The following is a 19,744-nucleotide window of genomic DNA, read 5'->3' as shown; positions in this document are numbered from 1 at the left end:
GAGTCCCACGTGACATTTACTGTCTTCAATTATCGTCGAGATACCGATACACTTCACGGCTGCATGGTAACCCATACCCTTGGCAGTGCAGTCGCCGTTCCGCCGATTGCTAACATTCAAATAATCACCACAATTTCTATCTAACTGTGGCTCAACACCAATATGCCTACCTCCAGCCAATCAACTGCCTAGACAGTCCCTAGCCACCCAAGGTACTACTCTACTATACCCCTTACTGTCCTGCTCAGGGCAAGGAATCAAAGGAAGCCAGCCATAATAGTCCATTCTGCGAGTCTTCCAGTTGACACGCAGATCAAAGAAGAAGTTCACTCTCCCAAGTTCTCTAACAACTCTGGTACGTTCAGCCTTGTACCGAGGGCAAACATAAAGGACGTGGTTTACAGTGTCATCGACCCTACAGTCCAGACACAAGCCGGAGTCAACCAAACCAAACTATTCCTAAAGGCACCATGTCCCAAAAGGAATTGAGTTGTATACCGATTGGGGGAAACCTAATTAATTGCTCGCAGCTCCCTAACATCTGGAAAGATGTTACTTTTTGTTTCAAATCAAATAAAATATGGCTTGTCTTGATGAAACCTAGAAGTTTCGAAATTTCAGATCTCATTGGATTGTCAGCTGACTCAATCACTCCATTTCCATTATGTTTCAACCAGTCACATTTTTCAGCATCTATAGCAGTATGATTTTTGTCTCTATTTTTTCTGTGTTTCACATCATTGCTGTATGTGCAGTTTGGATACTTCACACAAAATTGTTACAGTCATTAGTTTTATATTATAATTCGATATATCTATATTAACGACTTTCAAAATTTTTAAAACCCTGAGTATAATGTGATTTATTCAATTCTGCAAAATAGGTGTTCTTTCAGTTTTGGGAAGAGAGAGTAATTATGGGAACCAAATCTGGTGAATAGAGCACATATGAAACCATTTCAAAGGGTAAGCCATGGAGTTATTCAGCAAAAACCTGAGATGTATGTGTACTTATGCAGGTGCACTACCATGGTGAAAAAGCACTTTCTTTTTGGTCAGATGAGGATCCTTAGTCTGAATAGCACCCTTCAATTGACCCACTAGTGAAATGTAATATTCTCCAATGATTCCAGATAGTCTATTTGCAATACACCATGAGAATCCCAAAAAATCGAAGCCATGTATTTTCCTGAAGATGGAACCATTTTCACTTTTTTTGGCTTACTTTCACCTGCTCTCACCCACTATTTGGTCTCTGGCATGTAATGGTAAATCCATGTAATAAAATGTCAAAGAAACTCAGTAGAATTGCACTTAACTGTGTTAAGACTTGTTAAAACTGTCTTAAGACTGTCTGAACACTCTGTAGAAATGTTCAGTCAAATAGGTTTTTTGGTTGATTTAACAAATGTGGCATCCATCGAGTGGGAGTCTTTTTCATATCCAAAGTCTTGAGTAAAATATATACCAGACATGGCCTATAAAGATGTTTCCAATATCAGCAATCTCACTCGCATACCTTCTGCCGGCGATCATTTAATATGGCATTGTGGATTTTTGAGATGATTTTGTCAACTGTAACTGTATTGGTTTTTGGGCGACCCGAGTGTTAATCATATTGAATGGATATATAGCCACAAGAATAGATGTACTGCAAGTTGTCTTGCAGTAGTGCAAGACAACTACTCAGAGGAAAGCTCATTGGAGGAAATCATTTAGCTAGATTCCCGTTACCTGAAGGTTACTATCATCCATACCCTAAAATAAAACTGTTGCTGCACAAGCTGGCAAGCAAATATATTTAACTTACCAAAAACTACAGTCTCAAAAGTGAATGAAGAAAATTTTTAAACTATGAGCCCTTGCAATGCTATTACCTTTGTTTGAGTAAAATTCTTTACTAGCACATATATGTATTGCATATAAATGGTAGCAAGTCAAATTACAAATTTCTCTGAACTATTAAGCACCGTAAACAAATTTTTACCAAAAAAACTTATAAACAGGATTTTACCTTCATTATTAATACTGAGTTGTTTTATTGTGCGAAAACTTTTCTTATGCACATAACCAGACTCTTGTAAAATATTATAAACATCTCTCTCTTTATAATGATATCCACCAGAGATTTTATTAGGTTTTGTAAAACTGTCTTCACTTAATTCTTCATCTATTAAATTGTAAGCACGGTTTGCTTCCCTTACTACACCAGATGCCACCAAATGTTCTGCATTATTTATCTCCCAATATCCAGTACATCTTGACAATAATACCGTTAACTTTGAGATTGCTGAAAGAAAAACATAATCTAAAATCAATACATAAAACAAACAAAAATTACATATTTATTTAAATCAGTCTTCAATAGGTAAATAATGTATCTTGGGTATGCCAAATTTTGGCATACTGTCTCTTCTATGAATGTCCACCATACACAGAAAAGAAGAGAATCTCCTAAAAATTATAACCACTTATTTATAAAGTAGTATAAAAAAAATGTACAAGTTGCTGAATAATAAACTCACATTTCTTGTATACAAATTCTATAAGTTGAGGAAATTCTGAATATGAATGATCTAAAAATTGTTTATATAGCTTCAATTCAATCTAATCTGCAACATGATATTATAATTTACAGTCATACTAACGAATGTAAATCGGATAAATTGTTTATTCAGTAAAAGCAAATAAGAAAAATAGAAACCAATGACAGAAATAGAAATAAAAATATAAATAGGTACCAATATTGTAGACTACAATGGTACAGGCATGTTACAGGAGTTACTCCTGTACAATGGTACAGGAGTATAGATGGCCTAGGAGGATGTTGGATTGAGCTCCAGGAGGGAGCAAGAAACGTGGACAACCTCCAAAGCAGTGGATGTCTGGAGTGATGGAGGCAACGGAGAGAAGAAATTTGGAAGAGGAAAGTTGGTGGATAGAAGTGTTTGACAGTTGGGATATAAGAGACGGCCTTTATAGCTGTAAACACTCACCTAGAAGAAGAAGAAACCAATATACTCAAACAGTACCAGAGTTTTAATTTTTTTTTAATTTTGATGTGTTAATGATAAGAGAATTGTATTTTTAAAAGCCTGTTCCACTGCATTAGAATGTATTTTTCTATTTTTATGACCACATCTACAGGTTTAGAAAAAACCCAATATTTCAAGTTATAGCATACTAACATAACATTACTCCAAAGACAATTAGATTAGATTAGTGCCAGAATAATTAATATCATCAACAATTTAAGTCTATGATTAAGAAAAGAAGCTATAAAATATAGGTGGGTAGTTGAATTGTGTAAAATTGTTATTACAACCTTGATTTTCTCCTGACAGTACCAGGTGTGCAAAAAATAATACAAGGGTTTTAATTTGTATAATATGTCTTGGATAAGGTGAACAGTGGTTGATTTAAGAGTAGAATCAATGAGCAAAATGGATAGTTTTAGTTGCACACACGGCTATAGATTTAGTCACTATTCTCCTTAACAGCACTACTAGCAAAGATGTCAACTTCTGTGTATTTCCTGTGTATTTATATAAGAAAATGTTGAACATGACAAGGAGTCTTTCCTGCATAGTCCTAAAAATCTGTCAGGAAGCCCAGCAGCAAACGAAATACTGATGGTGGCAATTTGGAATGTTTTTAAGGAAACGCTTACATTTATGTCCATACCGTTTACATCTGTTACAGGCTTTGAAGCCTGCTGACTTCATAATCAAGATATTACATCGTGAAAATTATGACTTTCTCGATGTATAGTGTTTACTGATGAGTCAACATTTCATCCTATGGACATTATGTGTGTTAACACACACATAAGTCGATTAGCTACTTGGATGAGCTGTGTACATGGCTCTTTCCTTGACTGCAAAATGGATCAGAGAATTTTATTTGGCAACAAGATGGTGTTCCCTAAACTGCTGAATTGGTCAGCACAGACCCAATGATAGAGCTTGTATGCAGTGGCTTGTTTTTTAACTTTACTAACCTTTAATTATGTAAATAATGAAAATAACTAGCTAAATACCTCTTGGTAATTGTAAACTGTTTTATTTATTTATTTATTTTTTTTTTTTTAAATAAAAAATGTTGTAACTGAATGTAAGCCTCTTTTATAAAATTTAAGTCTTTTTTTGACTAAAATCAATTGAAAAGTTTTAGCGTACAAGAACAAAAAGAAAGAAAAATCATTTGGTAAATTTTACTGCTACCATCAGCCTAAACAATTTCTTCTTTTGATGGTGCCATAAATTTACTTAACTTTTTTGTTTAATACTCTGTTTATATAATATAGGGTGATTCAAAGAAACAGGAAATTTTGAAAGTTCTGTTGGTAGCCGTGGGCGATTGGTACCACTTGATAAGTGGCGCCAGCCTCTCTAACCTAACCTGCCATTTAGTTGTCATGGATCTTTGGAGTGGTGCGCAACGTGCATTGGCTATCAAAGCCTTTTACAAAAACAATGACAGTGTGGAGGGAACACGTAGAGAATTTCGCCGTCATTTTAATCTGGGACGGCATGACCATGTTCCATCAGCACATGCAATTAAAACATAGATATCTAATTTTGAGGAAACTGGTTTGGCAATGAAAAAGAAACCTCCAGGCTGTGAGCGAACCGTCCGTACACCACAGAATGTTCAAGCTTTACAAGATGCTGTCACACGAAGTCCACATCGGTCAATCCGTCGTCTCTCAGTATCTTTACAACTGCATAGTTTACGTGTTCGAAGAATGTTAGTGAAGGACTTACAATTCCATCCATACAAGTTGCAGATCGTCCAGGAACTGAAACCGAACGATGCAGTTGTGCGAGCACAATTCTGTAATGTAATGCTTCAGAAGATAAATGATAACGAAGAGTTTGTTCACGAACTGTGGATGTCAGACGAAGCGCATTTCCACCTCAGTGGATTTGTTAACAAGAAAATTTCACATACTGGGCACAAGAAAATCCTACACAGCTACACCAGCGTCCGTTGTACAGCCAGAAAGTGACCGTGTGGTGTGCTATGTCATCTTACGGTGTTATAGGCCCTTTATTTTTTTGAGGATGACAACAGTCTTGCAATTACAGTGACTTCGGCTCATTAGGTAGCCATACTTTAAACCTTTGTTGTGGAACAACAAAAGAGATTTCCACCGATTCTTAACACAGCCTGGTTTCAACAAGACGAAGCAACGTCACATACTGCACGAATATCGATGGCAGCTGTACGCCGATTGTTTTGACAACGTGTAATTTCACGAAACGGTGACATTAGATGGCCTCCCAGATCGCCTGATCTCTCAGCTTGCGATTACTTTTTGTGGGGTCAGCTTAAAAGCAAAGTGTTCTACAGTACACCTGCTACAACGGAAGAACTGAAGGCAAAGATCCGAGAAGCGATTGCGGAAATTCCAGTTGAGATGTTACGTCAAACGATGAACAATTTAACGAAGAGACTTCGTGAGTGTTTATGTAGAAGAGGAGGTCACCTGCAAGATGTCATCTTTAAAAAATAAACTAAAATATATGAATCCTAAAATGGCAACATTTGTACAATTACATGAAATAAAATTCATTTTCTAAAAAAAAAATTTCATTAACGTTATTTAATTTTTTAAATTTCCCGTTTCTTTAAATCATCCTGTATATGACTGTAAATTTTATACTGAAATATTGTTTATTTTTGGCAAATAAATTCTGCTAGGAGTATGATCAATATAATTATTTAATTTTCCACCAAACCATTTCCTTCTAATCATACATATATTGAAGAGTAAAACTTTAAAGTTTCCTCTACTTCATCACATTAGCAATAAAAAATTAGGAGTTTAAAAAAATGATCTATTACAGTCCTTATTTCAAATTATAATTCCATACAACAATATTACTGAGTAATACATACAGCAAATAATAAGAAGGGGGTATATTGTGTATTACAACCCTTATTATACATTTTCTACAAATTTCTTTTTTTGTCTTCATTCGACTGGTTTGATGCAGCTCTCCAAGATTCCCTATCTAGTGCTAGCCGTTTCATTTCGGTATACCCCCTACATTCGTAACAATTTGTTTTACATATTCTAAACGTCGCCTGTCTGCACCAACAATTGTTCCCATCTACCTGTCCCTCCAATATCAAAGTGACTATTCCAGGATGCCTTAAAATGTGGCCTATAAGTCTGTCTCCCCTTTTAACTATATTTTTCCAAATGCTTCTTTCTTCATCAATTTACCGCAACACCTCTTCATTTGCCACTTTATCATCCCATCTGATTATATATATATATATATATATAAAATATGTCATTGACTTCCACAATCCATTTACGGAGACACTTTCATATGCTCTCTTTAGATCAACAAAAATAACACATAACTTCTTCCCATATTCAATAACCAACTGCCTCTCCAAACTAGACTTCAGTACTCTTCCATACATATCTGGATACAGAAAGTGTCACACTAATACCCTTATAATTTTCACAATCTATTGGCAACCCTTCTTGTACAAGGATCTTGTATAAGCAAGTCCTCATTCACTTGTGGTATCTCCTGTATTCATACAGTCATTCTTGATAGAACTGCTTCAAGATAGTTTCTAACACTGCAGATGGAGCATTTTTTATTAGTTCTATACATAGACCTCCAAGACCTGTACTATTCTACATTTGTTATTGTTTATTCTCACCATCTGTTTCCCATCCTTTTTTTTCTCCAGTATCTTAGACCCTCACAAAAATAAAAAAATGATCTGATTCATATAAGCCCTTCAATACATTCTAACATCATTTATTCCTAATATGATGGTCTACTTTATCACTAATAATTCAAAATAGCAGTCCTCTCTAAATCTGAACCCAAGTATATTTACATATATCCGTGTAATCAAAAAAATCATTCCAAACACATACTGGTCACACACTTCTATTAATCTAATATCATTATCATTCAACAGATTCTCACCTTGCCTTCTAACATCAGTACCTTAAATTCTTGTTCCAAGTCTTCCATCTAGCTCCCCCATCAATAATATTTCTTTCCTACATCCTATGCTATGTAATAGGCTAGTCAAATGTTAAAAAAAAACATCTTTATACCTTGCACATGCAATATAAGTTGGAGCATAAACTCATATTATAAATAAATGGTAACCCTTTAAATGTAATTATGGTGATCAAATATTCATTTATACCTGACTATCCCTTTATAGATTCTTGATACTTTCTTTTATGGCTTGACCGGTACATCAGAATCATGCTTTAGTATGAACTTGGTAATTCTCGATCCTGCCAAGTGTCAAGTGCTAGCCTTTATCTGATTTCTTGCTATCACTAAAAATGAAAAACCACCAACATCCATACAAAATTTTTTCTGTTTTCAGCGATGTGATGTAATCCGATAAAATAACAAAGTCGTGTAGGGAATTTAAAGATAGTAGAACAAACCATTCACGATGGACAGAGGAGCAGAAGATTGTGACAGACAAGTTTGTTGACAAACTCAAATGGATGATTTCCGAAGATTACCGTTTGACTGTGGGCAAACTTCATGAAATGATTCAGAAGTCAGTCAAATGGTGTTGTATGAAATGGTAACCAAATGCTTGAATTTTTAAAAACTACACGTGCGATGGGCACTGAAAATGTTAACGGAAGAACACAGAACAAATCAAGTTCACTGTACTCAGAAGTTTCTCAACTGTTATGAGCTTGAGGGTAAAGAATTCCTCGACCCTATTATGACTGGGATGAAACCCGGGTGACTCACTACGCTCCAGAATCCAAATGGCAATCTACGCAATGGCAGCATACTAGTTTCCCATCGGCAAAAAAATTCAAAACGCAGTCTGTGAAAAAAATCACGGCAACATTTTTCTGGGATCAAAAAGGAATATTACTAATAAATTTTTTGACTCCAAATCAATCCATAAATGTTGACAAATACTGCAATACCCTCTGAAAGCTTCATTGAAACAAAAGAAGAGGACAGCTGACAAAGAGAGTGTGTCTGTTGCACATTAACACTCAGCTCCATACTGCATGCAAAACATTCAATTTCCTCAACAGTTTTGGTTGGAATATTCTGAACCATCCTGCCCATAGTCCCAATCTGACACTAAGTGAATTTTTTTCTTTTCCTCCTTTGAAAGACTATACAGATGGAAAACACTTTTCCACTGATAAAGAATGCCATGCGAATGATCAAAGGAGATGGCAGCAGGGGCGATATAAGAATACGAACACTGATATCCCAGCTGACCAAATGCTTGGAACTAAATGACGGATATGCAAAAAAATAGTGTACACTTGTATAATATATCAATATAAAATTATTTTCATATTAATGAAACTTATAAGTTTCATTAATAAATATTTTTTGATTTTTGTAAAATGTTAATTACTTTCCAAATATACCTTTTACCCTTGCTTTCTTTCATTTCCATTACCTTTCCTTTTTATTTCACTTAAAACTAACACACCTATCTTAAATTCCTGCTTCCTGTTAAAAATTTTATCACTCTTTTTATGAAGACCTTGAATATTCCAGCATCCATAATTTATATTAGTTTTCCTTTCCCGTTTTTGTTTTCCAAAATAACAATTACATATTAGATTCAAGGAAAAAGGTAACAAGTTATCACTTTATTCTACAGTTTCTCTTGTAAGCTTGACACAGGATGATTATTATTCCTCATAATGGCGCTACATCATCTTTGGGAGTGATTTGTGACTAATGTTAAATCACTTACAACTATTATATTAATAGTGCTTAAAACACATACATTTGAATATAAGAACTCAGCTTATCAATTTAGGTATCTGTATTCAGTTTTTCTCAGTCTGTTACCAGTTACTCTCTCAGCACATCCTCTGTTCTTATAAAATATAGTATAATTATGTTGGCACATTTAAAAAATTCTGAAACCAACTGAGTTAAGTTTTTGCTGTCTGAAGATATAATTTCATGCCTATACACTGAACTTCATTATGACAAATTTTTCAACAACTTCTTTGGAAATCATAATATTACGGATAAATTTTATTTCAGAATTGTATCATTAAATTGTAGTGTACATCAAGAAATAGAAAAATAACTTTATTTATAATTTTACTTACAGTTTGTTGGCAATTCGACTATATTATGTACTTTAACGTCTTCAAATATTACTGGTTCTGAAAACTTTGTTTCTTTTTTCATAAGAATTAATGACTCCCAAGCAAATAACTAAAATCAAAAATAAAAACTAGAATGAATCGTAGGATGGAAAAAGCAATTAACGTCACAAACCTATTTTAAAAATATTTTATTCAAATTAAAACATAATTATACAATATGACATAAGGAAGAGGCTAGAGAAAATCTAAAAGAAACTATACTACAGTATTTGCCTGCATCGTTCAAGTAAAATCACAAAAAACAAAATTAGATAGAGAAACAGAACAAAAGCAATAAATAAATAATGGAAGTGGTTGTAAGTAATTTTAATAGTTAAAAATAACACTGATGAAAATATAAGGAGATAAAAAAATAAAATCAAAACTGAAAGAACAATTTTAAAGGTATACATAATAATTTAAAATTATTATGTATGTATTTACATATATATTAAATAAGAATGTGGAAAATTCAGATTTATTTATTATGAAATTAAAAACTAATCCACAGAATAACACTGTTTTTATAAAATGGAGCCTTTAAATCTTATTTAAAATAAATGGTCAGGAATTCTTTTTGAATAATTAGGTTGATAATCTTCCCAAATATTAATTTCAGTGTTTGTGATCATCATTTTAAGAAAATTTAGGAAGTTTTTAAAGAAAAAAAAATCACTGATAGATTCTAATAAAAATGAATTATGAAACTTATACAGATTATTTTTTTAATTTATTAAAATTAATAGTTAATAAATAATGTTTCATTATTTATTACATAGGTGAACAGATTATAAAGTAAAATCAGATATTCAAGAGTATTTGGGATACAAGAGGTACAACTAAAATGTTTGTGGAGACCAATATAGCAATAATGCAAGCCTAAATTTTTTAATGTGATCCGTATTATATGCACACAAATTTCAAAGAAAAACTAATATATGATAATAATGATGACAGTAATATAAAATTTCAAAAAAAATTATCTTCCTTCCATCCTCTTCAAAAAGTAAAAGGTGCCCAAAAAAAGAAGTACTGATAAAAGTTTGCTTATCGCTATTATTATCTTTAATAGAAATCCTATCCATCAGAGTAGCAGTAACACATCTATCTGACATGAAAACAGGGACAAAATTGGCAGACTGGAAAATTTTTGTGATCCACTTTAACAATTTCAACCATATTCAACTGTTTACATGAACATTTTTATTTATTCCCTTGAATCAGTCCCTTAAGTTTGACCAATTCTCAAGACATCCATTACATATATATCAATATTTAATAACGTTAGAGACTTAACATTTTATGAAATTTTTTTCCCAGCCCTCAGATATTGTATTAATAAAAAAAAAGGTTTTGTAATACGTTCTGAATTATCTGATTAGGAAGATACTTTTGAAGTAGTTTACAAAAGTAGTTTAGTTTCTTCATTGGGTTGTGTGGAAATTACAAATATCAAAATCATTTATAATTAAATCATCATCTGCTAATATCTGTGGTGGAGTGACACATTTCTTCCTTAATTCAGAAGAGGGCTCTGGGTTAATGTCTCCTTTAGACTAGATATTTTTCACACTAAAAATTTCATGTCTTATACATTCATCATACAAGACAGAAAACTTCCTGTGAATTACCAACTAACTGATTTAACCTGTTAGAAAATCCTGAAAAAAGTAAATTTGTTTCAAAATTATCAAACAGTAGGTCATCATAAATATTGCATAATTTTCAAATTTATTATGTTATGTCTTAATCATGCAAAATCGGATTTTGTTGTCTAAATAAAATAAAGAACCGTTTTGCTAAAAATAAGATCCTTTTAGTTTGAAACTTTTATACTAAATGAACTATTTTTAGTAACATATATTTACCAAATAGGCAGATGTAGGTAAAATTAAACAATTATTTTTTATGGTGTGATCCAGAAAATGATGCCACTTATCATTATTGAAATCAATTTCAATAACTCTCGCTCCCATAGCAGTACCAAACTGAAAATAAAAAGTTCTTTGTAATTAATGAATCCAAAAAAATTAAATAAAACAGTATTTCAGTTATAAAAAACTACTAATTTTTAATGACAATTAAACCCACCAATTTTACAGCAAATTAATCTTATATTGTAAAATTTTCAGTTGCTCCAGTGATCCTCTTCAGTGATATGATCCTTTTATATTTCAGTATAATGTTAACTGTTAATGGCTAATGGTTTCTTTGTTAATTAATAAAATATGTAAACAAGATGTGGTAAAAAACCTATTAGCTTTGTATGTAATAATTCAGTTTTTTTTTTTAACTATATATTTATATATTTCATAATGTCCAAATGTTTTACGATGTGGTCCTTATTTGCATATATGTAAAATATTACATTAATGTGTTAGCAATGGTGTATTTATAATTTGTTTCTATAAGGTGGTTGATAAATATTGACAATATGGTATAAGAGTTATTTATAAATTAACCTCTGGTAAGGTAATAAAAATAAACAAACTGAAAAAATGTACTGTACACAGTAGCTAATATGTACAAGGGACAATGAGAAAGTAAGTTACATCCCGACAATGAGAAAGTAAGTTACATCCCCTGTATAAAACAAACACATATTTATAAGACTATATTTTTTTATTAAACAAAAAACTACATTATCTAATGAACAAAAAACTATATTTTTATCTATTTTCACCATAATCAGAAAGTTTTTCTAAACACTTTTCATACCTTGTGATAAGTGTTTCAATTCCACTCTCATAAAAATTTTGTCCAGTTTCCTTCAACTATTTACAGATCGCTTCCTTCAGTTCATCATCATTAGCGAAACTCTCCCCACCCAGGTCTCACATGAGAGGACCAAACAGGTGATAGTCACAGGGTGCTAGGTCAGAGCTGTAAGACAGATAAGACCAAACTTCCCACTTGAATTTTTACAGAAACTCGTACATGAGCTGAATGAGGAGTAGCGTAGTTGTGAAGAAAAGCAACCCCATCGCTCAATCTTCCAGGTCTTCGACCTTTAATGGCTTTTCGCAACTTTTTTAAAGTCTCAGAGTAAGGTTCGGCATCAATTGTTCCTCGGGGCATAAATTCACTGTTAAACAAATTCCTCAGAATCGAAAAAGACCGTCAGCATAACATTTCGAACATGTGGGGATTTTTTTTTGGCTGCGGAGAATTTTTTGTCTCCATTCATGTGATGCTTGCTTTAATCTCAGGAGTGTAATGAAGCACCCAGCTCTCATCCCCTGTGATGATTTGTTTCAAAAACTGTGAACCTGTCCTGTAATAACGTTAAAGAAAAGAAAGAGCAGATGCAAAACAGTGATATTTGTGGTTGTCGGTCAACAGATGTGGCACCCATTGTGCACACTCTTACAGTAACCAAGCTGACCATGAATAATCACAAACATACTACCATAACTGATGTTAAGTTCACTTGCAATCTCTCTAATTTTGATGCGCCGGTTATTCAAGATTATTTCATTCACACATTACCCGTAGTGTTTGCAGTTGAAGTTTGACGCCAAGCACGCAGTTCATCACACATTTGTTCTTCCGTTTCTGAACATTTAACATCATTTTTGTGATCATGGGTTGTGGCACTGCATTCTCACCATATACCTCAACAATTTGGGGATAAATTTTACAACAATTGTAATTTTTTGCCCACAAAAATCAGACTACTGATTCACTTCTATGCGGACGAAACCTCTAGAGGACATGCCATATTGACAACAACACTATGCATGTACCGAATGTCGTACAGAATTACTGCTGGGGGAGTGTGAAGACAACAACACAGCCAGTGCTGGCATCACATTAAATTGATATATCCCTTTCAGTTTCAGAACATGGGAAGAGTGTAGCTTATTTTTTGATCCATCTCTCATACTTACATTACTTCTTGACATAGTCCCTGCCCAGATTCAAGCATTTGTCTTATTGTGATACCAGCTTGTCTATCCCCTCTTTAAAGAACAGCCCTAAAGTACCTATGCATTTGTTGACTCTTTCTATGATTTCATCATTACTTTTGAAGTGCTGAGTAGCCAACCGATTCTTCAATTTTATAAACAAATAAAATCAGATGGTATCAAATCAGGGGTGGAAGAGGATAGTAAAACTTTGTTACTTAAACTTGTTTAGCTCTCTTGTCTAGCACTCTTAGTGCTAGCAGCAGTGTGAGCCAGGCATCATGCAAAAAACTATCCCCTTCATCAGCATCCCCAGAAAACTCAATCTATCAGTAGCAATTCCATAAAAAATTGTCCTTGAAATTTGAGAAAAATTTTCACAGAGTTCAATAATAGTGAAACAATGTTTATCATGAACGACACGTTCAATTTTTTCAACAAGTTTCTCACTCACAATGGAATCTCCCTCTTCCTTTCTCATCATGCACATTGTTCGCTCTTCCCTGAATTTCCCACACCATTCTCTTACAGAAATCACTCATTACACTATAACCATAAAATACACACAGCTGATGGTAGATCTCGGCTGGAGATATTCCTTCTGCTTACAAAAAACAAATGACACTATATACCTCACAATTGTCAGGAGTCATAATTGCCTCCATATTTCATCACATACTACTCAAGTGATACAGAACAAAATGGCAATTGACAGTACGTATGATATATTTAAGCTTTTTTTTTGTTTATCCTCTGGAACCATTGTTAGGTATTGCCTCAGAGGATAAGATGAATGATTTGTAGCTTGTGTGAAAATGCCATGCCTGACTGGGATTCGAACCCACGACCTCCGGATGAAAGACTGAGATGCTACCACTCACGCCATGGAGGCTGGCGACATGCTTAAACTTAGCTGATCTCTACTGCACATGTGCTATGATGCTATGGCGACCAGTTTCTTTGTTTATAACGCCAGACCAAAGGTTAATTTATAAATAGCCTACGTAAATTAGCTTGACTCTTAAGATTTGTAATTTCTAAAAACATAAATTAACCTGGCTATCTCTTTTCAATATATGAACAAATTGAACTATCCAGTATTCACCTAAATATCACATCCTATTTATTAAAAGAAAAATAAATTTCTTATAATTTACTTATATTTTCTTGTTTACCTGAAAAAATTAGGTTTAATTTTTTGTGAAGTGATCCTTACTTGACAAAAAGTTTATTACACACTTATTTTTTTATTAAGTAGATCCTAATCAATTAATTGAAAAAAAAAATTATTTTTTATCAAGAGAGAGTAGTCTACTAATAAATATTTCACGTGAAGAAATACCAGACTGTCTGCAATTGTGAATATTAAAAAAGTGTCCATTTAATTATGTCTAGTTGAAATAAATTCGCTTTGAAAATTTCATTTAAATGGGTTGTGCCATTCATGAATCCAGTATTAGTAGAAAAAGATAACAAGCATAAATTGAAAAAAAACTTTTCTTCAATTTTGGATGAAATTCAAACTAGCGTGAAAATAAAAAAATATATTAATATTTATCATATATAACTTTAAGAGTAAACCAATCAATAGAGGTGCAGTTGGCCCAGCCAATTGCAGCATGGCAGGTTTCACCAGTGAATTGCCATATTTACAACTGTGTGTGCAAAAGTGCTAACTGTCCTCCAGCTTGTCAATAAAAGGATTTGAACATCAAATATGAAAAATCTTCACTATTAAAATTTTAAAATATTATAAACAAACTTATAAGCTTGTTTTCTCTTATCAACCAATAAAATAGTTCCTTTAAACAGTGAGAAGTGTTTGTTTCCTTAACTTGTAAAAAATAATTAACATACATCATTAAAGAAGTTACTTACATAAACAATTGAACTTCCAGCTTTCCAGTCTTCAGAATGGTCCCAGCTAACCAAATTACTTAATGGTGCTGTGCCACATGAAACAGGATACTCTACTGGTGGATAAATATTTTTCACATCTGGTAGCAATCCACCTAAATACATTCTAAAGGAAAATGTAATGATTTGAATTTTGATATCCATGACAAACTACATAGATATATATAGACATTTATTAATCGTCTACTAGACACATTATTTTAAGGTAAAAGTTTTAAAAATTTTATCATAGTAGTTAATGAGATTTAGTTTCTAGCAACTAAATTTAACTAAAGAGATTTTAGATAACTAAAGATTTCTTAGATTAGAAATCAAGCTTCTTTACAGAATTCTATAGGATTGTTGTCCTATGACACAATCCTCAGTGTTGTATTAGTTTTAATGATGCATTCAAAGAGTATGTGTGATGTAAATTGTCATTTATACATTTAGAATATTTGTTTTATATGTTTATACATTTCAAGTTGTTCAATTGTGTCTAGTTTTCATCTTTTATTATTTATATACAAAACATTTATGTTGTTGATATTTTTGCATACAAAAACATCAACAACATCTGTCTGTTCAAACATCGGTCTGTTCAAAGCATATTTGACCATAAGTTATTTATTTATTTTTTAATGTATTTGAACACAAGCTTGCTGGAATGAAGCAGTAGTATTTAATGTGCATGCATGTTTTTTTGGAACCTTGTAGAATACATTATTTGTTCCTGCAGCCAAGTGTTAGTGTAACAGATGATTGTCACCTTTTGTTTATCCATGATGATCAAATGCACTGAATACTGTTACTGTATCAATTTCCTTAACCTTGGTGACATCCTAAGCAAAATTATTCATAAAATTAAGCAGATTTTTAAGAATGAATCTTTGGAAGTTACTCAAATAACTCTATAACGTTTTAGCGGTAAAATCATTTTCAAATTTAACAAACCTCAGTTAAATGTGACCAGCACACTAGTAGGATATCAACAAACCCAAATCCAAATGTCATATAAATATACACAGTTTGATAATTGAAAATCGTCAACTGATTGTTCAAGAAATTGCAAATGACATAGGGATTAGTGATGATTCTGTAAAGATTATTTTAATGCACGATTTGAATGTGTGTAGAATGGTCAGAGGTTTGACAGGGCATGCTGGAGGGTGCCAACAATGAGCCTAACTTCTTTAACGCAGTGGTAACTGGTGATTGACTGATCTTGGGTGTACGAATATGACCCAGAAACCAAAGCTCAGTTGTCACAGTGTAATTTAACATCATCCTCAAAGAAAAAAGAAAGCAAGACAAGTGAGGAGCAATATGTAAAAGATACAGACTATTCTTATTTTTAAACATTGGAGAGTTGTGCATCCCCATTACATATTAGAAAATCAAACTGTCAACAAACACTACCTGGAGATTCTGCATTGTCTTTATGATACAGCACAGCTAAAAGAACAAATTTGTGGGAATCATAAGCAAGGGCGATCATGATAACGTTACCACCTGTTTGTTACATCTAGTCCTGGATTTCATGGCACTGAATTCCTTAGGTTTATCAGGCTCCTTACATCTTAAACATGGTTCCTTGTGTTTTCTGGATATTCCCCAAGCTGAAGTTGAGGCAGAAAGAGTCCCAATATAATGGCAACAACACAGCTGGCAGCCATTCTTAAAAAAGAGTATCGAAAATGTTTTTGATGTACGAAGGACCACTGGGTTAAGCAAATGGATTGACAAGGGGACAACTTCAAAGGAGATTAAGATTAAAGCCACAATATAAGATTTTTTTTCATGGGCTACGACTGGATACTTTTCAAACAGACTTTGTACACTTTACTTTTAGGAGATATTTACTTAAAGCAGATTCCAAGATGCATTTATATGTTCATACTGCATAAAGGTACAGCCTATTTGTTCAACATTGAACAAACAGATCAGTTAAGTTTATAAATCCCCAGATAAATCAAGTTTGTCTAATTGCTTATATGAGTTTTTGACTGAATAAGTATTTTATTTTATTAATGATTCTGTATGTAATGTAGCATATCTTTTTGAATTTGAGGGCAACTGTTTTTAGTGTACTGTTGCAGTAAGTTTTATGAATTTATTGTTATCATTTGTTTATTCTGTGTTTTTCTGAAATTTGAGTATGTGTTTGTCAATAAGTTTTCTGTTGCACCCACTTCTTTCAACTTGATATTCCATTGAGCGTAAAGCAAAATGGTAATATTTATGAGAAAGAGGAAAGATGAGGCCGAGCAGAATGGGTCTGAATGTTGAAAGTTTATCTTGTATGAGATGATTAGAGGAGATGTGTAAATGTATTAATTAATGCGATAGGTTTCTCCAGTTTTTGAATGTATATTTAGGTTCATGTTTAATCTTGAGATCCACAAAGTTTATGCTTTAGTTTCTTCATATTTAAAATGCAGGTTGTGTATTTTTTGAAGTATGTAAGGAGTTATCTACAGTTCTGGATGTTCCTACTGTGCAAGAAGATTATGTAATTTATAAACCTGTAACAAATTATTTTTGTGAATCACACATGATATAAACACATTTATATATTTCCACATTGAAAACCTCTACACAAATATTCCTATTTCTGAAACAATACAGCCAAATTAAACACAGTAACATGGCTGAAGAAATAATCACTGAAATAACAGACACCCTCAATATCATCAGGCAACTCTAGTATCCATGGGTATTGTATGAGGAAAAATATGCATGATTTTGAAATATATAATTTTTTTTTAACCACATTAAATAATATTTTTATACTATAAAAAAAAAGCACTGGGTACTTAAAACCTTATAATTGCAGGAAAAATCTCTATCTGAAAGGTTGCTTCTTATAAAATAAAAGATAAAGAAATATGAATTTTTAAATCAAAGTAAGACTTTTTCCTTTTTTTCATGATTACTCAGGTAAAATTTATTTTTAAAAAACTGTAAAAATAATACATAAAAATATGCATTAGTTTCCTCTTTTTCCCCCTGCTTTCCTGATTGCACAATCTAAATATACCATAACTCTGTAAAGAATTAAAATAAAAAATGGATGTTTAAGTATATTGTAGAATAAAGTTTTACCTCTAATTTAAGTACTTTTACAATATTTTTCTCATCAGTCAATTTCACTAAGGTGGCCATTTTTAAAAAATAATACTATTCCAGGTACCATTAAAAATAGAATTTTTTTGCTTTGTTAGGTATTTGACAACACTATGATACGTATGTAGTATTATAAATTCAATCAAAAATTGTTTGGGAAAAGGAGTGAAGATTTTCTTTTAAAACAGGTGGGATATCTAGGTGTCCATTAGAGAGCTTCAACAGGACAAACAACAAAGCAGTTGTACTGACAAGTATGAGATCCTATACTGTATTCTACTCTAATTTAAATCAGTTACTATATAAAATCCAGTTTTCTCAACAATCTTGAATAGTTTTCATTAATTAGATCAAAAAATATTAATTTAGAAAATTTATCATTATATCAAGTCCTGTATATTAGTTGCTAAATATTTCATTCTAAATTCTAAGAATTTACTAAATAATAATTTACCATTGATCAGATAAATAAATTAAATGACATTAAGTAATTTAAAAAAACTTGTTTAAATTATACTTACTTCCCAACAGCAGAAAGAAAAAATCTTAATCCATCTTTTTGTCTGCGCTGGGTTAGTGGAATATTAATACAATTTTTTTTTAATGATTTACGCAATATAGCTTGTAACAAACCATGTGGAGCAATTTCTATTGCTATTGCATTATCTGGTATATGTTTACTTGCTTCTTCAAATAACACTGTGCCTAATAAATTATTTGTAAAATATTCTGCAGAACAATACTTGGCTGATTCTTTATTCCATTCGCTTTCAGGTACTGAACTGCTGATCCATCGTTCTGATCGTAGCTTTGGGTCTGGAATAACCTGAAGTAATGAACAAAGAAAAAATTACTCACACTATTTTCCTTTTCAAATAAAAAATGTAACATAAAAATACTTTTTTTACAATTAAAAAATAAAAACTCGCTTTATAAGATCACAAGTTCCTGGGTTTTATTCAACAATTCAGTTTGAATAAAAGTGTGTGTGTGTGTGTGTGTGTGTGTGTGTGTGTGTGTGTGTGTGTGTGTGTGTGTGTGTGTGTGTGTGTGTGTGTGTGTGTGTGTGTGTGTGTGTGTGTGTGTGTGTGTGTGTGTGTGTGTGTGTGTGTGTGTGTGTGTGTGTGTGTGAGAGAGTGAGTATATGTGAGTGTGTATGTGTGTGTGAGTGTGTGTATGTGACACAAATGAGATTTAATATATGTAAACATTTCTGGTGTTTTTTTGTAATTATTCAACACACACATGCACATTGTTTGGTGAATTTATATGTAAACCCATTAAACTGCTTTATGACTAAAATAAGAAGAGAATATTGTTAAGAAATCAAAGGAAACATGTGACAGTGAAAACTCAACCATCAAAGAGAAAAAATAAAATGTTAAAATAAATCATTCACGGATGAGAGTAATTTTTTGATAGACCAAAAAATGAATTTCCAAATTTTGAATGGTATGGATTAATGGTACGAGAGAAACTCAGTTTGAAAATAAATAATAGTAAAACAAACATAATGAAAAGTGACAGAAAGGAGAAATTAAATATTAATACTGAAAAACATAGCATCTAGAAATAAAATAATTTTTTATTTAAATAGTAAATATGAAGTATAAGCGAGATAAGGTAAAAACAAAAACATTGTCTGGTACAAACCAGGG

At 32.3% G+C, this 19,744-nt stretch overlaps 1 protein-coding gene across 1 annotated transcript in view; it reads right to left on the bottom strand.

Moving 5' to 3' along the window:
* Window positions 1-19,744, bottom strand: part of LOC142330314 (fatty acid synthase-like) — a 154,888-nt gene that overhangs the window by 76,701 nt on the left and 58,443 nt on the right. Inside the window, exons 12-16 of the mRNA XM_075375531.1 lie at window positions 18,608-18,912; window positions 14,943-15,087; window positions 11,025-11,144; window positions 9,118-9,226; window positions 2,014-2,289 (exon numbers count right to left, since the gene is read on the bottom strand). Coding sequence (XP_075231646.1) covers window positions 2,014-2,289; window positions 9,118-9,226; window positions 11,025-11,144; window positions 14,943-15,087; window positions 18,608-18,912 — 955 coding nt within the window. The remainder of the gene's footprint in view (window positions 1-2,013; window positions 2,290-9,117; window positions 9,227-11,024; window positions 11,145-14,942; window positions 15,088-18,607; window positions 18,913-19,744) is intronic.

This window comes from Lycorma delicatula, chromosome 9 (assembly GCF_047948215.1).
Source record: "Lycorma delicatula isolate Av1 chromosome 9, ASM4794821v1, whole genome shotgun sequence".
In the NCBI taxonomy this organism is placed as follows: Eukaryota; Metazoa; Arthropoda; class Insecta; order Hemiptera; family Fulgoridae; genus Lycorma; species Lycorma delicatula.
This window is presented reverse-complemented; position numbering and strand designations above follow the sequence as displayed.